Source organism: Citrus sinensis, chromosome 5 (genome assembly GCF_022201045.2).
Source record: "Citrus sinensis cultivar Valencia sweet orange chromosome 5, DVS_A1.0, whole genome shotgun sequence".
Lineage (NCBI taxonomy): Eukaryota > Viridiplantae > Streptophyta > Magnoliopsida > Sapindales > Rutaceae > Citrus > Citrus sinensis.
In genome coordinates, this window is record NC_068560.1 from 24266967 (window position 1) to 24291377 (window position 24411).

The 24411-nt window shown below is 37.8% G+C and overlaps 1 protein-coding gene across 4 annotated transcripts in view; it reads right to left on the reverse strand.

Moving 5' to 3' along the window:
- LOC102629151 (importin subunit alpha-1-like) overlaps nucleotides 1-24411 on the reverse strand; it is a 106300-nt gene that overhangs the window by 54232 nt on the left and 27657 nt on the right. For 2 of the 4 annotated variants that reach the window (XM_052442528.1, XM_052442527.1), the window contains exons 2-4: nucleotides 11129-11218; nucleotides 10004-10447; nucleotides 7356-9627 (exon numbers count right to left, since the gene is read on the reverse strand). In XM_052442528.1, the coding sequence (XP_052298488.1) occupies nucleotides 7356-9627; nucleotides 10004-10447; nucleotides 11129-11194 (2782 nt within the window). In that variant the 5' untranslated portion in view covers nucleotides 11195-11218. Of the gene's footprint in view, nucleotides 1-6973; nucleotides 7257-7355; nucleotides 9628-10003; nucleotides 10448-11128; nucleotides 11219-12277; nucleotides 15141-24411 lie in introns of those variants that run through there. The other 2 variants (XM_052442526.1, XM_052442525.1) reach the window with 2 other exon arrangements.

Consider the following 24411-nt stretch of genomic DNA (forward strand, 5'->3'; position numbering starts at 1 on the left):
GTTGTTCTTGAATAGATCTTTGTTCCCATGTATGATGGTGGCCACTATTGGCTTATACTGTTGGTTAAAATTAAAGACAAACAAGCGGAGATCTGGGATCCACCACCAGATGCACGACGGACACGAGATAGAGAAATCTAAGTGAATAGTATTGTAAGCCCAATTAATTTTTGATAAAAGGATGAGTTTAGTTTTCTGTGTATTGTGTTATTAATACATGTGATGTATTTTTGCACTTGAAAATAGTTACACTCGTTGGATGCTATACTTCATGGCTTCGTGGATGCTACATATTCAGTAACTTGAAGTTTCTTATCATTTGTAGTGACCCATGGGGAAGGAGTTCCACGGCAACCTAACAGTTTTGATTGTGGAGTTTACGTCATCAAATTTATGGATACTCCTAGAATCATCACCAACAAATCGTATGTGGTACGCTCCCTTATATTGCCTTATGTGGTTTCTTGGTTGATTTTACTACTGTTGTTGGGCCATTGACATGATGAAAGTGCATGATTATTTCTGTAGCATGACTCACATAATGTTCAGGCACAACTTGCGTTACAACTTATAGACTCTCCATTCAACGAACAATGCGATCAATTATTGGCGTTGGCTAATGCACACTACAGTAACGCTGCAACGTACATAAATGAATCGAAGCTTGCATCAACAGTGAAGCCTCGTAATGTGTCCACCAGAAAAGTTCATAAGAACAGTTGCACAAAATGTCGTTTCAGGCAGAAGGGCTGAGATTGTTGTGAATATAGATTATGATAATTTTTTGCTGACTTCACTCACAACTCTAAATTTTTGCTAAATTTACGTTGTAACCGGCGTTGACGTACGAGTCATGTAAATTGTTTTAATGATCCGAAGCCGTTGAGGGATTAATGAGGCAATTATGATTTTTTCCTTCGTCAACCGGTTATCTTAATTAATACACGTTGAAATGAAGATAATTGTTGTAAATGTTGCTATTATCACTAAGTACGCAAAATATGTTATTACATTGCCATTGTTAACTTCTTACATGATAATATAACTCAATGATTTCCAAAAAGTTCGTTCGGCCCCCTCGGTTCAAATCCAAAAAGTGCATCATTAGCGATCATCCCCCATCCTCCAAGTATGTGTACCGTCATCAACTAAGCATAATATAAATTCGAGTTAGTTAAACAACCTAAGAAAGTTTGCCAGGCAAATTCATATATCATGGGATATCACTTACAAGTTATTATGAGGCCACCAATTATAGTATGTGCTTGCATCGGTTTCATAGGTTATACCAAATGTGTTATTGCTGTCGTAATGGCCGTCAATTCCTTCTGAGATGTCATGCCTCCAAGGACAAGTTGTCTCGAATGTAAATGTTGGGGAACTTGGTGAGCCTGATTCCATCGAAACAAGTGGTGTTAACACATTATAAGAACAATGCCTTGGCTGATCGTCAGTCGAAACACAACCAGTACCGCCAACATTGCAATAAAGGTCATTAGGCTGCATGTCCTTTGGCGGATATAGCGGGCAAGTCCGTTTAGTATAGCCAAACTAAAAACACTTACTGCATTTGCGATTTTTAGCCCCATCGTGTTTAACGGTTTTAGAGCTACCTTTACTGTTAACTGTAACCGAGTCTTTCAACTTCATACCAGCTTGAAGTACACAATTCTTGGCTCGTTTAGCTGATTCATCATCAGCAACCATCTGTTCAACGAGAAGCATCAACTGTTGAATCTCGTCTAATGCTATCATATAACTTTGTTCATTCTTTGCAGTGAAAAGACAAAGATTAGTACATGCCGTTGAACGCGAGCCAAACTTTACTATTTCTAACACTTGTTTATCAAGGTATGATGTTGCAGCAGTCATTTTCATCACTTTACTCACCTTCGCTGATTTGGTCCAGTGACCAATAATCAATGTTGGTGGTATGCGAACTAGTTGCTCGAACTTCATGACGTGAAATATATGCCTACATAGAATACCTGTTGATTCCATCATCTTACATGAACAAGTAATTGCAACTTCTTTATTATAAAATACTACTGTCCATTTTTGTTCTAGATGCTTAAATTTCGTCAAAATATAGATGTTGGAATTAGCTATCTTGGCACACCCGAGCATAATCAGCGTGGCTTCTCCGATGATCTCCATCCGAACCCACTTTAATACATTCCTTGTATATATTTCGGACGCATAGTTTTCAATGCTTTGCAGATGTGTTGTAAGAACTGAGGGGGAAGGAGAGAGAGAGAGAGAGAGGAAGAAGTTGACCGAGTTTGACCCGTCCTGGATCTGACCCACGACCTTGACCCGATCAGATCTCACTATTCCGGCCACCTCACCAGCCGAGCAACATACCGATATGAAGCTTGAAAGTCGGCCATCATACCCCAGTCGTCCTCGTCTCTAAAAAACGGTCAGAACGCCGGCAGTTTAGCTTGAAAAAACCTGCCGCTCAACCCGTTTTTGTCGCCGTCAATCTCGCTGGATTTTAGCCGTTCCACCACTTGGGTCTTGTTCCTCAACTCACGCTCATCACTTTCTGACCTACCACGACCACTGCGGACGCCGTCTTGGCCGCGAACGACCATCGGGAAACTCACGGATTTTGGAGCTTCAATCCGCCGTCGTCGCCACTCTTGGGTTGTCAACGCCGGTACCGTGGGACTCACCAAGGTCTGAACTATCAGACCTGAGCTTTCCGTCGTCGTTGACTGAAGTCCGGCCATTGTTGACCGATAGGGGCAATTCGGTAATTTCATAAAAACTTAGGGGTAAATTTATAATTTATGGAAATGGTCGATAATTTGGTAATTTTAGATTAGGGCAGTGAGTTAATTTGAGATTTCGAGGGTAATTCAGTGATTTAAGTTATTAAGGGAATTTTGGAAATTTTACATTCCGATGGCAATTTTCTAAATTATGACATTGTGCTTATTTTGTGATCTGAATTGTGGACAATTTGGTAATTGAAGATTTTGAAGATAATTTGGTAAATATTGATGTCGGGGACATTAATTTTGGCATCAAGGGTATTTTGGTAATTTGATGCATACGAGAATAGTTTATTATAAATGAATATTTGGTTTTGAGCTCTATTGCATAAAATTAGTTGTATTTCATGTTTACAGAAAATGATTTTGTTGTTTACTTAATTAGGAGGACCCGCGAGTGAGAATCAACCTGTGAATATTGGTGATATCGAGTCTGGACACCGTCACTGTGGGTGGAATATACAAAATTTATTTTCATTATATATTCTGATTTTACGATACAGTACAACATGTTTTGATGAATAAGAATATAATGTTTTGATTTAATATTTTTTAGAAATGGATTTTATTCTACGTACTGATATCTATCATTATTAAAAATGAATTTGATTGATGATTTTATTATCATTTTTGAGTAAATGCATGGTAATACTTTTAAAGAGAATAAAGTGGATTTGAAGTATGTAACTTGGAAATAAAATATGATTTCATATGTGATTATATGTTTATGTACATGTGTATTAAAGGTTGTTTGGAAAATCATTAGACAGTACCCTTCCCCTTCAGATACAGTAATACAAATGATATGAGATGAATACTGTTAAGCATCAGCTCAGCCATGCCATCATCCCCACCCCGGCATGGATCACCTTAGCTAAATGGTACGAGCAGAACACTGATAATGAGCCTTCTACGAACATGGGCCAACCAGAGACGAGTATTAGCTAGAGGAATATACCGACCAGAGACATATACCAAGCAGATACCCATTCCCCAAAGAGCGGGAACACGATCTCACGAAATCACGATAGTTGCGCTATGCCCAGAACCGTTAAGGGAGACACGGTGTCCCACGTTTACCCACAATGTAGCAGTTGGAGTCCCATAAGGGGCTGCCACTACCCGAGAAAGGGGGAGATGAAGGGTGAGCGGAAACGTGGGACAGCGGCTATAAAAGAGGAAGAAACCAATGAAGAAAAGGAGAAAAAATTGAGAGAAGGGAAAACTCTGCCAAATTAAAATCAGACCACTTTCTATACAAACTGTGAGCAAATCGTAAGCAAATTATCGAGCCTAAATTGCATCATTTTCCCGTAAACACCTTCTGCTAACTTAGGCATCAGAGGGTTTACGCCGGTAAAACCACCGGCGTCTCTGATCCACTTTTATGAACGCAGGCTTAGTAGGAGAAGGAAGGACAATTCCAACTTCAGTGACTTGAGCGATCGTTGAAGCAAGAAGAAATTGACATCCTCACTACCGACCACATAAGCGTTGCTGTAAAGATCTGGTCGGGCAAAGGGCTAGCAGATTTCAGCATCAACAAATACAATGATACAAATGATATGAGATGAGAGGCCTTTGGGGTCTATCTGAACATACATAGAGGCTTTGGCCCGTATGTTTGGGCGCTTTTGCCTTTTGGGTGTATATGCATGCAGTATGATGATTACATAGATACAGATATTGAGATACAGATGATACAGATGTGATTTAGGCCTTTGGGTCCATCTAAGTACACACAGAGGCTTTGGGCAATGTACTTGGATGTCTTGTCTTTTAAGAACCAGATTATGCGTTCACAGATATGATGAGATATATGAGATATGAGATGGCATTTCCCCGTCTATCCGTTGTAGCTCTGGGGCATGATGGTTCCCTGATTGCCTGTCCGTCGAGGTCTGAATATGATGAGATTGTTACCTTGGGTACTTGTTTGGTGATAGTTATCAATATTCAATATTTTATATTACAAGTGTTATGATTTCATTGATTTTATGTGGATTTATGTGACATTGTTGTTCAAGTACATGGTTTGAATTAATAAGTTTTATTTAAGTTATGATATTTTGATGAGATTGTTTAGAAAAAGATTAAATTATTTTTTAAAAATTGTTTATTTTCAAAAGCTACTATCCATTCACTGAGCTCATTTAGTTTTTTTACTCACTCTATTTTTATTATATTGCCCCCCCCCCAAACAAGAGATTTGCAAGTACATTAGTCGACCCAGTAACAATTGTTATTTAGATATTATGGTCACATGATGGTGCTAGAAGTCGTAAATTTCTTTTATATTCGGGATATCGCGAATTGTATTATTTGTTATATTTTGTAATTAAGGAAAACCATTGTATTTTAATATTTGAATGATGTGGGTGATATTTGATATGTTAATTTGAGAAGTTGGTTATGGAGGATGGTTGGATATTGAATTATTTTGGGAGTGTTATTTTATAAATTGCAAGTTTGAGGTTGTTATACTTATAGGGGAGACTACCGAATTTTTGGTAAAATTTTTAAATATTAGATTTATTATCGATTTGATTAGACGAGTTTAGATAGACTTGTCCTGGGGGTGCGGGACGGGTAGTTTCAAAACACAAGTGAAGTTACTACAACAATTTTGGGTAGAAAAAAGAAAATTACAAGAGTCAGTACAAAACAGAACAAAACAGAGACAACAGCAAGACAATTAGATAGGGAGCAGAGCAATTCTAAATAACAAGCTGGAGATCAAAGGATGCCAAGTGCTGTTGAGATTAAAAGATTGAAAGTTCAAGAGAGCAAAAACTGCGAAACAAACTGCGCAATAGTGAGCACAATAAACAGGAGCGAATTGTAATTGAGATCAAAGGATGTAAACAAGGGAAGGACTTTGTTGATTGTAATGAATGAATGATACTAAACGACGATGGTTTTTACCAAAAGTTTTAAGAATGACATTCCACAAATTCAAAATGTCAAGAAAGCAACGAAAGTTGAAAGTTACCCGTTTTATTTTGATGTGTTGTGCTATAATTGCATATCTCTAGGTGCTGGAGCTGCTGAAAGCTTCTGATCGCTGAAGCTGAAAATATATATTTCAATTTTTGAATCAATTGTGTTAGACTTTGAAAACGAGAAAACATATCTGGAAGTTGATTATCCCAAATCTTTTCAACATTAATTTTGTACAGCTCCATCTTGGGCAAGAGAAGCAGAAAATAAAGTGGATAAATTGCTTCTCATGAAAGTCTATAAATTGCTTCTCGTGAAAGTGCTCTACACAATGTTACTTTGGGAGTACCAAGTACCTGCTCTGTTTGGCATTTCACATTCAGTATTTGTAAATGTGCAAAGACAATCTTTTGAGTATGAGATTTTTTTATTAATCAACGTCGTTAGAACTCGTAACCTCTTATCTCAACTTTAGAACCATAAACTTAGATATCTAAGTCTATAACATGATTGATCTACTTCAAGCCCGAAGTTTTTTTTTTTGGAAAAAATAGATATTATTTAATAGTTAATAAAGGAATAAATTTTTAATTTTTTCAGTAACCTTTTAGATTGGACCTTAATTAGTCATAAATTGGTTCATTTAAATTAAAAAAGACTAATGTACTTAGAAAATAAAAATAATTCTTTTGCAAGTAACATCATATATGAGAAATTATCCAGTTCAAGATCTTGGACTCTCTTAAATGTCCAAAAAAACTGTTACAACATATGGTGTATGAGTGTGGCATAATAGTTTTCTTGAACTTTAAGAAAGTTCAGAATCTTGAACTAGATGAGCACTCCATCATGCATGCTCCAATAAATTTCTATCAACAAATCTTTTTTTATTTCGAGTCTGTATCATAAGGATTGTATTTAATCAAATGCAAAATAATATAACATCTAATAATTTTTTTAATTTTTAGTTCATACTTATAATAATAATGTTCGCATTTAATAGGTGAAAGAAATATATTAGTTTTTAAGTGTTAAATTTTAACTCTTATATTCTAAATCATAATTTATAAAAAAAAATCGCGGGAAAAAATTAATCTTTTTTCAAAAAAATATATGTGTAATGGGTATCATTCATGCACGTTGAAGCCACTCCAATGAATTTCACTACTAAAATATTAAATTATCTTCATGAAAAAATTGCATGATTAGAATGATTAACTCAAGGCACTCGAGCATTTAAAATTGCATCACTACTAAAATGTTAATTAATAATGTTCGCATTTAATGGCTAGTTTCATCATTATAACAACCAAAACACTCGAGCATTCCAATGCATTTTAACTCAAGGCACGCACGCACAAGCATGATTACTGATTCACACACGCATCTTTAATTAATTAACTAAAATATGGTACTTGAAAAGTCTTTGGGAGTGCCTACAAATTGAAATTTGGTACCACAATTAACGCTAAGAAATGAATCTGGCTACGGCATATCCTGCAACGACATGGATAAAGTACTGTTCCACCATTCAACCTGAAATCATCAAGTGAAAGAAACAAGATCATGAGCGTTGTTTTTTTATATTGTGAAAGCCGACTCGAAGTAATAGTAATAATAATTAATAGACCTTACCATTGGTTATCACATTATTGCCCCGTGCATCTTCCTCCCCATTCCCTGCATACAGTAAACCAAGCTGAGGACCAACCACACGGCCACACCAGTATGTCTCGAGAATCTTTACTGACTTGTCATGGATCTTGTTGTTGTCATGACTTCGTAGATTTTCTATCTTTACTAATCCCTCAGCCTCTTCAACCAACTGGGCATATTGATTAACATCTCCAATGGCTGTGTCCATATTCTTTTCAGCTTCCCCGACCTTCAAAATGTTCTCTAATCCTTGTAAGCAAACAGTGGCGATCTTTGGATCAGCGCAAAGAAGGAGATCACACAATGGTTTTATACACCCCTCTCTCACGAGGTACTTGATTTGCTCATGAGTGTCAACCTTGGTGGCATTTGAAATTGCCCGTGCGGCCCACTCCTTTATATCAAATTCAGCATTTTGAAGCAGATTGACAAGGGGACCAATAAAGCCAGCATCAATTACCGCCTGAATCTGTTCCTTGTTTCCAGCTGTGATATTGGAAATAATCCCGCATGCAAACTTCTTAATGCTCTTTTCATGATCATGGATCAACAGGCCCAAAAGGTACGGCAGTGCACCACAGTTAATTATACACTGAGTCTGGAAATCATCTCCCCTCACAATATTTGTAACAGTCTGCAGGGCAGCAGTAAGCACTGAGGGTGATGGATGACCAAGGAGCTCAACAAGTCGTGGACAGACACCTGTCTCAATCACAGCTTTAATTTTGTCATTCTTACGATCACTAGAAAGACAGAAGAGTGCCCGGCAAGCATCAGTCAAGACCTGTTCATCATTTGAATGAACAAGCTGCGCAAGCGCCGGAAGAGCTGGTCTCACCTGTTCAAATATTGGTCGTGGATTGCCGCTGCATAAATTAGACAACGTCCGTGTGGCTCTTCTCTTCATTGAAAGGTTTGCATGGTTATTTAACAGTGTTAACAATGGAATTAGAGCTTCTTCACTAAGCACAAGATCATGGAATCTAGGCGAGTCAATAGCAACATTTCCCAATGCCGAAGCAGCCTTCTCCCGGATATTATCTCTTGGAGAAGCAAGTAGTTTCACAAATATTGGAACAGCACCGTGGTCAATCACCACCTTAGTGTCCTCCGAAGTTCCATAAGCAATGTTTGTAAGAACCAAAGCAGCCTCATACTGAATTTGCGGATAGTCTTCCCTCATAAGAAACTCAACAAAGCGCGGGACAACGCCAGATTTTATGACTTCCTCAATTGGTAGACTCCTCTCATTTGAAAGCAGTTTTCGGAACTGAGTAGTTGCTTCCAGCTGCAAGTTGTTGTCATCAGACCAAACGCCAGCAACCATCGCGGGCAAAATTTCCAACCTAGTTTGGAGATTGAGATTGGGGGCAGGAGCGAAAGAAAGAAATTGCTGGGATGGAGGAGCTTCACGTCGCTTCTTGAGGAAGCTTTCCTCATTAAGATTTACCTGTTCTATGGTTGTATTTAAGCCCTCCTTCCAAGCCCAACATGCTTCATCCCACATATTTAGCTGCACTTTGTGTAACACGGGTGTGCTTAATTCTCCTCTAGAGAAAATTTTCATATTGGTGCAATCATCCACCAGTAATCTTTCCAAAGATGGGAAGTTCAAGGCACGACTGCCAGAGTAGAAGCTTCTCAGACTTTTTAAATTTAAAAGCTTCAACTCTTTCAATTCGCTGAAAGCAATATCCTCATCTTTCGCTGCATCATGATCATCGTCATCATCTGCCAATACTATTTCTGTTATCATAACACATGATTCTATCTTCATTTCTCTGAGTCGCACCAGAGTCTTTGCAATCGAGACTGTTAATACGTTTTTCAATCCGTCGCAATACGATATCTTCAAAGTTTTAAGATTCTGAAAGGATGTCGAGGATGGCACTAGATTGATCAAACGGTGACACTTCGTTACATGTAGAATAACCAAATTGTTCATAATAGAGGAGGACTCTTGTCTCAAGATGTACTTCAGATCATAACACTTGAACGCTTTTCTTATGATTACCTCCATCCCATTTTCAGCCTTTTCTTTTGGCAAACAATCATTATTTCCTTCTATTTGGAGAACTTTCAGGTTGTGAAATCTCTGGAGGAAATCATCAAGCGATAAAATAGTAGTCAACTCATCAACAAACACAACATCAAGGCATTTAAGTTTGCACAGCAAGTCTTCTGAAAATATAAATTTATTTGTTATTATATACTTTGCATCTACTATCAACTCTTCCAAATTGGGAAACACCTGCGTGATCAATCAGAACAAACAAAGAAAATGCAAAATGGATAAGTTTATATCCTTTCTAACAATTTCACAAAATTAGTATGGTGCTTTTTGGAGGAAATTTAACAAAATAGAAAAGAATTAGAAGTTACCACTAGCTAATACAACATGTCCATCTAATAAATTTTAACCTTTTAGAAAATAATAATAATACACCTAACATGCAGAAAGTATATACAAGAATTGAAAATTTTATTTTAAATTTCACGTACCTATCTAATACGATATGTTTATCCAATAAATATTAACCTTTTGGTAAATAGTAATAATAATACACCCAACATGCTGAAAGTATATATAAGAGTTGAAAAATTAATTTTAAATTTCATGTGCGTACCTTTTTTGTCAAGTCATTAGTAGTTCTTTTAAATTTCACCATGAACTTAGGACACCGAGATATCCATAATTCTTTCAAGGATGGAAATTCAAGCATATGTACATCTCCTGTGCTGAAGCTTGTGAGTTTTTCAAGATCATACATCTTCAGATATTGTAACTGAGGAAACATTACAATATTATTCTTCCTTTCTTCTTCTTGGTTGTCCATGACTATTAACTCTTCCAAGACATGACATTTTTCTATCTCAATGTATTGGAGTCGAACAAAGATGTTATCGCTAACCGTAGAAGATGAAAATAGACATCTTAAATTCATACAGTTGTACAGGGTCAAGTGCATTAAATTCTCAATACCACAAGTCATGGCTGCAACTTGGTTTTGCCAAATTCTCTCAATATTTATTGAACGCACCGCCAACTTCTCCAACTTTGGTAACGCAACCTGGTCGATCAAAAAATTAACTTCTTGCTTGATGGACAAATCAATAAAATTCATCTCTTTGTCATGTTACAGTTCCCTTCAGTCTTTCATACAAACAAGCATCAATCGAATTTTCCAAATTATTCCTCACTAATTTGATAGGTACTCTAAAGATGTATATTCAAGAAAATGTGAAGTCATAAATGCTAATCAGTTTATCAGTCAAAATAAATTTTCATTATTAGAATTACAATATCAACAATGCTATATTGACAAAAAATTGAGTTACAAAATTTTCACAAAAACAAAAAAAGATTGTCAATATCTGGGTAGTTATCAATCAACTTGTTTCTTGTCAAGACATTTTAGTATTTTCATGCTTTTGTCAAAATTTAAAAACCCACTTTTTTGGGTCAAAATAACATTTTCCTTACAACATATTTGGTATTCCCTAATACATATGTTTATTATTATTATTATTATTATTATTATTATTATTATTATCATTATCAATTCATTTAGTTTGTCAAGAGTACCAGTTATTTTCTCTGAGAATGTATTTGTTACACCTACAACAGTTGATATTAAAAATTATATAATTATTAATTACTCTTGCCATATCTGCAAAAAAACAAGAATATCGAAGGATGAAAAAGCAAAAATCAGAGAATTAAAAAGGCCATTGGGTTATTAGTAACCAACCTTCTTAATGAAAAGTGTATTAGAAATATTAACATTGTCCTCCAAAATGATTTCATTCGACTGCATATCATTTGCTGATTCCTCCTGTCTCTGTCAACATTGAAGGCGTCTTGATTTTAGAGAATAAATTTAATTGTGAGCACAATCTTTAATACAATGTGACACAAGACCTTTAAAAATTAGTACAACTTAATTTGGTACTAGATCAAAATTCGATATTTTGGATTGCATGTTTGAGATTTCGTTAGAAAACATAATAATAATAACAGAGTTAATATAAAAAAATTAAACTTGTTACCTATTTAGATTAGATAAACAATGAATATTCTCTTAATATGATTATTCTAAGAGTACGGAAAATATAAGACAATTATATATATATATATATTTGTGGTTTTATCCTGAAGCTAAAAGATTTAAATATTAATTTAGTTGCAAACATTAAAGACTTAGCAAAATTGGTTACTTTGGAAATGGGCATGAACATAACATTTGATGATTTTTAAAAATGAACTTTGATGCACAAGAAACTTCTATTTTTATTGTAACTTATAATATGACAAAATGATGTCATAATTTTTATAAATATGATGCTACATAGTAGTTTTCTGGTCTAAGATCTTAAGGTGTGGGAAAAGAAAACTTTAAAATCGTGGGGTTTTAAAGGCTTACAACTTGAAATGCTTAAACTGCACGGTTTATGCATTTTCTCTGACGTTCCCGCACTTTAAAATTCTAGATTGAAACATTTCTATGATGCTACATACATGTCTTATGATATTTGGATACGATTTAAGGTCTGATAAATGGTTTAAATTCAAGGGTTAGATCAATTAAGCTAGGAAAGAATGACCAAAGTTTTAATTTAAAATAAAATTACCGATCTAAATTTGAGAACTCTACACACAGAATAAAGAACAATTACGATTTTATTTGAGCTTCTTTATTAAAGGTTTATTTTATGTCATCCAAGTCTGATGTCAACAAGATTTTGTTGTTGGGGAATAGTAAAAAGTTATTAAGCTATTATAAGTAAATTTTATGATTACAGTAAAAAAGTACTTGATGTTATTATTATATTATTTTGAATATTAGATCCCAAGTGAAAAATTCCTTCATAACAATTATTTCAATTAGGAATGATCATACCTTTGACTCTCCCGGCGGATTGAGGGCGTCGCTGCAACCATGGATCCTGAGAAACTTGAGTTCTGAAGAACCAACTTTGGCTAATTCATTAGCAAAATAATTGACATCTTGCTCTTGCAATTCACGTAATTCAAGGTCTTCAATTCCCTGCAGTTGCACGATCAGCCAATCCTTCAAGCAAATCTTGTTGTTCAGCCTGAGTCTGAATTCTCTACGCCAAATGTCGGTGCTCTCCCAATACCAATCTCCAATACGTATTCTGTACTTTTCCAGCTTCTCCAAGAACAAGCCTCTGGGCAGAGTGTTGACATCATGGATGTCTAATTCTAAAGAGGTCAAGTTAGGCAAATGCTTCAACTCCTCAACGCTAGCATTCTTAACCCCTTCCACCTCCACCTCCCATTTTTGAAAGCTTCTACAACTTATGTATAGTTCTTCTAAATGGGATAAATTTGATAAAACATTTGGTGGGATAACTTCTAGTTTCCTACATTCTCTCAAATCAAGCAAGGTTAGCCAAGTCAATTGACCTACTTCTGTTGGCAGCTGCTTAATGTCAGAGCCTCTTAAACAAAGGATTTCTAGTTTCTTCAAGCCTCCTATGACACTTATATCTACCAATTTGCAATAACACAAACTCAGTGCTCGAAGGTTTAGCAGAAAACCAAGTGTTGAAGGCAGTGACAGTAGATTCATGTAAGTCAAGTTTATAACTCTGACCTGTATCATCCCCTTGAAAAAATTGTTTGGAATGGTTAATGATGAAGATTCCTTATCCGCACATATAAAAAGAAGTTTGAGTTGAGGACATTCCACCACTTCAGGAAGCACATTAGTCTTGATATCTTGTAAGACGATCGAAGTGTAACGCTTTACTGCACTTTCGTCTGACCACACCCTGAAACCATCAACCTGCTCATTTGTCGCTGTCAACGCAATTTTCTCTGTAGATGCAATTGATATGGCAACATCGCGAACAACATCATGCATGGAAAAGAACTCTTCACTCTTGCTTATATGGTCTAGCAACATACAAGAAGCTTTGAGTTTGTGCACCAACGTCCGCACTCGAGCTCGTGCTACTTCCATCTTATTGACACCTTGAAATAAACCCAATCCCATACCACACATTAACAAGGCATCAATGGATGATATGGCTGTATATCCTATTAGCAAAAATATGTTCTTGAGCTCCTCCCCTGCTAATTTGTTGTAACTCAACTCTATAGCTTTACACGCAGTTGGCTGTATGTCTTTGAAGTTCGTTGCGTATGGCCTTCTTAGTTGTTCCAACGCATCCTTCCATTCAAATAATCTCTTGTTCCTTAATGCCCTCGCTATCGTCACAACGGAAACAGGCAAACCTGCACATTCCTTTGCCACATCCCTTGCCACCGATTGGAATTCACTACCCTCAATATAATCACCTGCCATCTTCTTGAATAGATTCCAAGCTTCTTCTTCGTTTAAAACACCAATTGAGAAATTTGATCGAGAATCCATCTTCCCAGACAATACATCTAGACTTCTGGCCGTCAACAGTACTTTACAACCTTTATGACCATCTCCATGAGGAATTCCGACAACCCGCGAATTAAGATTTTCCCAAATGTTGTCTAAAATTATCAGGATCTTCTTCTCTGCTTTTATACGTTTAAATAAGCTGTTTGCCCTTCCTGATTCACTTTCCTCATGAAACTTCAGGCCTAATTTATCTGCTATTTCTCCTTGAATCTTTCGTATGTCTTGATTCTGGGACACCTCAACAAAAACCACCAGATCAAAGAGTTTGTCACTCTTGACTTTCCTAGCAATTTCTTCCGCCAGCATCGTCTTTCCGATGCCACCCATCCCATAAATCCCAAGCATGTCGACATCAGGATCTTCTAGTGCACTGAGTATATTCCTCAAAGTGAACATTCTTGATTCAAAGGGCTCGTAGTTTTTGTTAGAGATAAGCCGTATATCCTCTGGAGCAGTACAGTAGGAAATTCTATCAAATCTTCGAGCATCTCGGACATTGACAACAGCCTCCTTCTGCCTCTCTGCTTCCTTGCTAAGTCGACGGCGGGTCTTCAAATCAGGACATAACCCCTTGAAACAACGCTTATTTGCAGTGGCTTCGTCTTTTGTAAAATTATCTGCCGCTTCAATGACATTGTTGGCCCTTGCAAGCCAATTCTCAACGTTCTCTTCAATCTCTTCTCCTTTTCTTTTAGCCTCATCAACCTGGTGCTCTGTACGCACCCTCTCAGACTTCAGATTGTAAACTTCAGTCTTGAGATTCTGTAAGTTACTGGTGTACTTACTCTTGCGCCAATAGCAAATTCGGCGATATGCGGGAGGAGCCACGCGCTTTACAACTTCTACAACAATAGTAAGAATGATTTCTGCCATCTTCTGTCCTTTTCCTCTCTCTTTCTTTTTGTGAATTTTTGAAAAATAATTGACCCAGTTATGAAGCAAACTAAGTGATTAAACACAAGTGACTACAACAAGATGGGGCAGAGTAAGAAGACAATAGAAAGAGTAGATACAGAATAAAACAGAGACTAGACAAAGAACAAAGCAAAACCGGGTAACAAGACTGAAGATTACAACAAACAGAGGCCAAATTCGAAAGAGTTGATGGCAAAAGCTGAATAAAAAAACAACAATGGACACAATAAACAGAAGCAAAGTGTGTTTCTGATCAAAGGATGAAAATACTAAGGAAGGGTTTGTTTTGTTGTCTGGAAATGAATGCAAAGAAAGACTGATATTAAAAAATGATCTCAATAATGGAGGAGTGACTCAACTCTGAAAAAAAAAGTTTTGTTGTATTCTTTTTAACTTTTTGTTGTGGTAGAGAACGGAGACTAAGGATGAGATTAAAAACTAAAAGTGACCCCTCTATGTCTTTTGGAATTAATTAATCATCTTAGTTTTATGGCCGGCTAACCTTTGTCCGTCGGATTAGGGAACAGAAATCCAAACGGTGGAGATCACTTGCTGAAACCATGACCCTTTGTTACTTTAATATAAATTTCTAAGTGATGATAAATAAACCAGGTAGATATGGTAGATATTTTGAAGTATAAAAAGTGAAAAACGGAGCCTTTACCCATGCTTTGCTTTCTTATTCATTCTTTCCCTGGGCTTATTACTCTTTTATTATTTAAGTTGACTGGAAATGAATGCAAAGAAAGGCTGATATTAAAAAATGATCTCAATAATGGAGGAGTGATTCAACTCTGGATAATAAAATTTTGTCGTATTCTTGTTAACTTTTTGTTGTGGCAGAGAACGGAGAATAAGGATGAGATTAAAAACTAATAAGTGACCCGTCTATGTCTTTTGGAATTAATTAATCATCTTAGTTTTATGGCCGGTTAACCGTTGTCCGTCGGATTAGAGAGCAGAAATCCAAACGGTGGAGATCACTTGCTGAAGCATGACCCTTTGTCACATGTAACTATGTAAGAAATGTCCAAGACCGGTAATTGACGGTTAGCATCATGCCAGAGTAGTAGAGGGGAAGCGTCTTTTTACACAACTCATGTATATTCATTGGAATATGGAGTGTCAAATTATTATTCTAAAAAACTTTGAACACCAAAATATGTATTAAACCCCATTACTCGATAAAAACATCATTAATCTAAAATTTTACCGTATAAATACACATTATTACCCTAATAATAAAATTACATTCCTAATTAGGATACTAACCAAATTCAAGCAGTTAAAGAGGTTGTTGAAAAGTCAAAGACTTACTTTCCAATTTCAAAAGGCAAAGTTGGTGGGTTTGCCAAATTCAAAAAAACAAAGATGGTCGGCTTGCTAATTTCAAAAGACAAAGTTAGGTGTTAGAAAAACTTGTGCATGCAATACAAGATCCAGCTCAACGTTTTGACCAATTGAACCCAACTTGGAGCAGAATGCACTTTATAAATAGAGAAGCATTTTGCAATTGTAAGCATCTCGAATTTGAGAGAAGTTGTTGTGTTTTAAGCCCTATCTATCAAGACTAAACCCACCCCAAGAACACTTAACTCACTGGTTATGATCAAGAACTAACCAAGAAGAAATCAAGCTACTGAGATTCAAGAATAACAAAAGATCAAGCACAAAATTACACACGGATTAAAGTGGTTCAGCACCAAATGAATGATGCCTACATCCACTGGAAACAAGCTCTGTGGTTTCACTTTATTGCTTTCAAGAGTTTACAGAGAACAATCACAAATGGAGATTACAAGTTTTGCTTAAACTCTCTCTCTCATTCCCTTCTTTCTTGCCCTCTCTTGATTTTCAGATCGATTACCAAAACCCAGACCTTCAGCTCTTTATAAACAGATTCTGGGTTTTCCTCACTCAACGGCTTTTCCCGCTAAGCTGAAACTGAGTCACGTGCTTGCAACGTGCCTTCATTAAGCATGTTCAAAACGGCTTCTGGTTTAGTCGTTTCACAAGTAAAGGGTCTTGTTCAGCTCACGTGCCAAACATGTGAGCTACTTAAACAAAGAACGACACAATGGCTCATGTCGGTTTTTACTCAAATGCCTATCAGACGACAAGTCGGGCTGCTACAGACTCAACATATGACATGTCGAGATACTGTATTTAGTTCATATTTCACAATCTCCACCTTGAACTCAATACTTCAAGCTACTCCACAGGGCTTTCTTCCTCACGATTTGCAGTTTCAGTTCCTACAAATCCCTGCTAAGTTCATGCATAGATTGAACTTAGCAGAGGGTACTGCCTTGGTCAGCATGTCAGCTGGATTCTCCTCTGTATTTATCTTTAGAAGCTTTACAGCTCCTCTGGAAACTTCAAGCCTTACAAAATGGAGCTTCACATCAATATGTTTTGTCTTCTCATGATGTGTCTGGTTTTTGCTGAGATGAATTGCACTCTGGCTATCACAATAAACCTCAACTGAGTCTTGTTCAGCTCCAAATTCAGTAATCATTCCCTTTAGCCAAATGGCTTCCTTGAGAGCTTCTGCAGCTGCTGTATACTCAGCTTCTGTAGTTGACAGAGCAACTACATTCTGTAATGTAGCTTTCCAGTTGACTGTACATCCCCCAAAGGTGAACAAATATCCTGTCAATGACCTTCTCTTATCGAGATCCCCAGCAAAGTCTGAGTCTACATAGCCCACCAAGATATTTCCTTTGTTTCCAGTTCCACCATATAACAGTCTATACTCTGTAGTGCCCCTTAGATACCTCATTACCCATTTTACTGCCCTCCAGTGGTCAGTCCCTGGGTTTGACATAAACCTACTCACCACACTGAGAGCATGTGAAATGTCTGGCCTGGTTAGCACCATTGCATACATGAGACTCCCTACAGCATTTGAGTAAGGGACTTTTGACATTTCTTGCTGTTCTGCTGCTGTTTGGGGACACATAGCTGCAGAAAGCTTGAAGTGGCTTGCCAATGGTGTTTGGACAGGTTTTGATTTATCCATACCAAACCTGACCAGTACTTTCTCAATGTAATCCTTTTGAGTCAGAAACATTGTTCCAGCCTTCCTGTTTCTGATGATTTCTACCCCAAGAATCTTCTTTGCAGACCCAATATCCTTCATCTCAAATTCACTGTTCAATAATCTTTTTAACTGATCAATCTCTGCCATGTCATGACATGCAATGAGCATATCATCAACATACAGTAGTAGGTATATGTTCCTTTTCTCACTTATCTCCCTGTAATACACACAGCAATCATAGCTACTTCTGTTGTAGGAATGTTTCAGCATGAAACTGTCAAACCTTAGGTACCATTGCCTAGGTGACTGTTTTAAGCCATAAAGAGACTTCTTAAGCAAACAGACATAATCCCTTTTACCAGGTACTTCATACCCTTCAGGCTGATCCATAATAATCTCCTCTTGTAATTTTCCATGCAGGAAAGCTGTTTTGACATCCATCTGTTCAAGATGCATGTTTTGCACAGCCACAAGTGCAAGGATGACTCTTATGGATGCATGCCTCACCACTGGAGAGAATACTTCAGTAAAGTCTACACCCTCCCTTTGTGTGAAGCCTCTAGCCACTAACCTAGCCTTAAACCTCCTAGGTTCTATTCCAGGTATCCCTTCCTTGATTTTGTATATCCATTTGCAGCTTACAACCCTCTTCTTTTCTGGTTTCTTAATCAATTTCCATGTTTCATTCTTCATGAGGGATTCAACTTCCTCATCCATTGCCTTTTTCCATTTCAAGCTATCCTTGCTTGTGATTGCCTCTTGATAAGTCTTTGGTTCATCATCATTGATCTCATGAGCAGCTGATAAAGCATAAGCAATTAAATCTGCAACTGCATACCTCTTTGGTGGTCTGATTGTTCTCCTTTTCCTGTCCCTTGCTAGTTGGTAAGTGTTACTACCACTCTCAGTTGATTCTGATCCTCCTTCATCATAAGATCCATCATCCAACTCTCCTGATTCTTCTGTTGTGGGTGATTCAGACTTCTTATCTTCAGCATGCTCCACCTCAAACTGAATCTTATCATCTTCAGCTTCTGGTTTCTTTTCTCTAAACTCAGAACTCCTTTTATTCAACATTACAGCTTCATTGAAGGTAACATCCCTGCTGATTATGCACTTTGGAGGTTTGAAGTCAGTACACCATAATCTGTAGCCTTTGACCCCTTCAGGATAGCCCAGAAATCTGCACTTCAAAGCTCTTGCTTCCAACTTTCCCTGCTTCACATGTGCATATGCTTCACAGCCGAAAATCCTGAGCTTAGAGTAATCAGCTACCCTTTCTAGCCACATTTCCATTGGTGTCTTACAGCCTATAGCTGTTGATGGACTTCTATTAACCAGATAGCAGGCTGTGTTTAAGGCTTCTGCCCAAAGAGTTTTTGGTAATTTTGAGTGGATCAGCAGACATCTCACTTTCTCCATTAATGTTCTATTCATTCTCTCAGCAAGACCATTTTGCTGAGGAGTATATGTTACTGTCTTATGCCTCAAAATACCATTCTTCTCACAGTAATCCTCAAACAACTTATTACAGTATTCCAGCCCATTGTCTGTTCTTAATGCTTTCACCTTCAGATTTGTTTGGTTTTCAACCAAAACTTTCCACCTTTTGAACTTTTCAAGGACTTCATCTTTAGTTTTTAGAGTATAAACCCACACCATCCTAGAAAAATCATCTATAAAGGTCAAGAAAAATTTACAGCCACCTAGAGAGGTTACCTGTACAGGTCCCCACATATCTGAGTGTATGTAACCAAGCTTTTCTTTGGTAGTGTGAACTGCAGATTCAAACTTTATCCTGGAAGCCTTCCCTAGTATACAGTCTTCACAGAATCCCAAAGAGTTCAGCTGATCTTTCCCAAACACCCCTTTCTTTTCCAGTTCCTTCAGTCCCTTTTCACTCATATGTCCTAACCTCAAGTGCCAAAGATTGGATTTATCCTCACCACTCTCAGTTATACTTGCTTCCCCAATGACTGTTTGTCCATTCAAAACATACAAGCCATTGTTTTTATTACCCTTCATTATGACCATGGAGCCCTTTATCACTCTCAGTACACCTTTTTCAGCCTTCACAATACATCCCATCTGATCTAACATCCCCACAGAGATTAGATTTCTTTTAAGGTCAGGGACATGTCTGACTTGTGTGATTTCCCTCACTACACCATCAAACATTTTCAGACTCACAGTTCCTATACCAATTACTTTACATATGGAATTATTCCCCATTAATACCATACCACCATCACAGGATTGATATGATGTAAAATAGTTTCTATTTGGACACATATGGAAGGTGCATCCTGAGTCAAGAACCCACTCACCTTGAATCTTTTCTTTGGAAGCTATGAGTACTTCAGCTGTTTCATAACTGGATTCATCTGTGGCAATTGCTGCATTCCCTACTTTATCCTTTGGATCTTTAATCTTGGACTTCCTCTCAGGGAAGTCCCTCTTGAAATGCCCTTCCTTGTGACAATGGAAGCATTTAAGTTGCTTTTGTTTTGACTTAGATCTTCCCTGCTTCTTCCCTTTGCCTTCCCTCTTTTCAGGTCTGCCTCTGGCCATTAAACCCTCACCAGACTCACTGTCAGCCTTCTCTTGCTTGTCTTTCAGTTTCTTTGTGCCAAGAGCTGATTTAACCTCTTCTAAAGAAAGTGTTTGTCTTCCATACAAAAGGGCATCAACAAAATGTTCATATGATTTAGGCAATGAGCTAATTAACAATAGTGCTTTACTTTCATCTTTCAAGCCTTCATCAATTGTCTCCAGAGCATCACAAACCTTGTTGAACTCATCAATGTGCTCATCAAGAGATGATCCCTCCATCATCCTTAACGAGAACATTTTCCTTTTGATGTACAACCTATTTGCAAGAGATTTTGTCATATACAGATTTTCTAATTTTGTCCATAGCCCTGCAACAGTTCTTTCTTTTGCCACCTCCCTTATCACAGAATCCCCTAGGCTGAGAATGATCGTGCTTCTTGCCTTCTTATCAATCTCAGCTGCTTGTTCAGGAGTAGTAGAAGAAGAGCCCTCCAGCCCTTCTTTCTTGAAATCTGGTTCGATGGCATTTCCCAGACCTTGAGTGATCAACAAAGCCTCCATCTTGATCTTCCACATGTTGAAATCATTTTGCCCTGTAAATTTTTCCAGATCAATCTTGGTACCCATTTCTTGAATCTTTAAACCAGAGAGCAGTAGCTCTGATACCAATTTGTTGTGTTTTAAGCCCTATCTATCAAGACTAAACCCACCCCAAGAACACTTAACTCACTGGTTATGATCAAGAACTAACCAAGAAGAAATCAAGCTACTGAGATTCAAGAATAACAAAAGATCAAGCACAAAATTACACACGGATTAAAGTGGTTCAGCACCAAATGAATGATGCCTACATCCACTGGAAACAAGCTCTGTGGTTTCACTTTATTGCTTTCAAGAGTTTACAGAGAACAATCACAAATGGAGATTACAAGTTTTGCTTAAACTCTCTCTCTCATTCCCTTCTTTCTTGCCCTCTCTTGATTTTCAGATCGATTACCAAAACCCAGACCTTCAGCTCTTTATAAACAGATTCTGGGTTTTCCTCACTCAACGGCTTTTCCCGCTAAGCTGAAACTGAGTCACGTGCTTGCAACGTGCCTTCATTAAGCATGTTCAAAACGGCTTCTGGTTTAGTCGTTTCACAAGTAAAGGGTCTTGTTCAGCTCACGTGCCAAACATGTGAGCTACTTAAACAAAGAACGACACAATGGCTCATGTCGGTTTTTACTCAAATGCCTATCAGACGACAAGTCGGGCTGCTACAGACTCAACATATGACATGTCGAGATACTGTATTTAGTTCATATTTCACAATCTCCACCTTGAACTCAATACTTCAAGCTACTCCACAGGGCTTTCTTCCTCACGATTTGCAGTTTCAGTTCCTACAAATCCCTGCTAAGTTCATGCATAGATTGAACTTAGCAGAGGGTACTGCCTTGGTCAGCATGTCAGCTGGATTCTCCTCTGTATTTATCTTTAGAAGCTTTACAGCTCCTCTGGAAACTTCAAGCCTTACAAAATGGAGCTTCACATCAATATGTTTTGTCTTCTCATGATGTGTCTGGTTTTCGCTGAGATGAATTGCACTCTGGCTATCACAATAAACCTCAACTGAGTCTTGTTCAGCTCCAAATTCAGTAATCATTCCCTTTAGCCAAATGGCTTCCTTGAGAGCTTCTGCAGCTGCTGTATACTCAGCTTCTGTAGTTGACAGAGCAACTACATTCTGTAATGTAGCTTTCCAGTTGACTGTACATCCCCCAAAGGTGAACAAATATCCTGTCAATGACCTTCTCTTATCGAGATCCCCAGCAAAGTCTGAGTCTACATAGCCCACCAAGATATTTCCTTTGTTTCCAGTTCCACCATATAACAGTCTATACTCTGTAGTGCCCCTTAGATACCTCATTACCCATTTTACTGCCCTCCAGTGGTCAGTCCCTGGGTTTGACATAAACCTACTCACCACACTGAGAGCATGTGAAATGTCTGGCCTGGTTAGCACCATTGCATACATGAGACTCCCTACAGCATTTGAGTAAGGGACTTTTGACATTTCTTGCTGTTCTGCTGCTGTTTGGGGACACATAGTTGCAGAAAGCTTGAAGTGGCTTGCCAATGGTGTTTGGACAGGTTTTGATTTATCCATACCAAACCTGACCAGTACTTTCTCAATGTAATCCTTTTGAGTCAGAAACATTGTTCCAGCCTTCCTGTTTCTGATGATTTCTACCCCAAGAATCTTCTTTGCAGACCCAATATCCTTCATCTCAAATTCACTGTTCAATAATCTTTTTAACTGATCAATCTCTGCCATGTCATGACATGCAATGAGCATATCATCAACATACAGTAGTAGGTATATGTTCCTTTTCTCACTTATCTCCCTGTAATACACACAGCAATCATAGCTACTTCTGTTGTAGGAATGTTTCAGCATGAAACTGTCAAACCTTAGGTACCATTGCCTAGGTGACTGTTTTAAGCCATAAAGAGACTTCTTAAGCAAACAGACATAATCCCTTTTACCAGGTACTTCATACCCTTCAGGCTGATCCATAATAATCTCCTCTTGTAATTTTCCATGCAGGAAAGCTGTTTTGACATCCATCTGTTCAAGATGCATGTTTTGCACAGCCACAAGTGCAAGGATGACTCTTATGGATGCATGCCTCACCACTGGAGAGAATACTTCAGTAAAGTCTACACCCTCCCTTTGTGTGAAGCCTCTAGCCACTAACCTAGCCTTAAACCTCCTAGGTTCTATTCCAGGTATCCCTTCCTTGATTTTGTATATCCATTGGCAGCTTACAACCCTCTTCTTTTCTGGTTTCTTAATCAATTTCCATGTTTCATTCTTCATGAGGGATTCAACTTCCTCATCCATTGCCTTTTTCCATTTCAAGCTATCCTTGCTTGTGATTGCCTCTTGATAAGTCTTTGGTTCATCATCATTGATCTCATGAGCAGCTGATAAAGCATAAGCAATTAAATCTGCAACTGCATACCTCTTTGGTGGTCTGATTGTTCTCCTTTTCCTGTCCCTTGCTAGTTGGTAAGTGTTACTACCACTCTCAGTTGATTCTGATCCTCCTTCATCATAAGATCCATCATCCAACTCTCCTGATTCTTCTGTTGTGGGTGATTCAGACTTCTTATCTTCAGCATGCTCCACCTCAAACTGAATCTTATCATCTTCAGCTTCTGGTTTCTTTTCTCTAAACTCAGAACTCCTTTTATTCAACATTACAGCTTCATTGAAGGTAACATCCCTGCTGATTATGCACTTTGGAGGTTTGAAGTCAGTACACCATAATCTGTAGCCTTTGACCCCTTCAGGATAGCCCAGAAATCTGCACTTCAAAGCTCTTGCTTCCAACTTTCCCTGCTTCACATGTGCATATGCTTCACAGCCGAAAATCCTGAGCTTAGAGTAATCAGCTACCCTTTCTAGCCACATTTCCATTGGTGTCTTACAGCCTATAGCTGTTGATGGACTTCTATTAACCAGATAGCAGGCTGTGTTTAAGGCTTCTGCCCAAAGAGTTTTTGGTAATTTTGAGTGGATCAGCAGACATCTCACTTTCTCCATTAATGTTCTATTCATTCTCTCAGCAAGACCATTTTGCTGAGGAGTATATGTTACTGTCTTATGCCTCAAAATACCATTCTTCTCACAGTAATCCTCAAACAACTTATTACAGTATTCCAGCCCATTGTCTGTTCTTAATGCTTTCACCTTCAGATTTGTTTGGTTTTCAACCAAAACTTTCCACCTTTTGAACTTTTCAAGGACTTCATCTTTAGTTTTTAGAGTATAAACCCACACCATCCTAGAAAAATCATCTATAAAGGTCAAGAAAAATTTACAGCCACCTAGAGAGGTTACCTGTGCAGGTCCCCACATATCTGAGTGTATGTAACCAAGCTTTTCTTTGGTAGTGTGAACTGCAGATTCAAACTTTATCCTGGAAGCCTTCCCTAGTATACAGTCTTCACAGAATCCCAAAGAGTTCAGCTGATCTTTCCCAAACACCCCTTTCTTTTCCAGTTCCTTCAGTCCCTTTTCACTCATATGTCCTAACCTCAAGTGCCA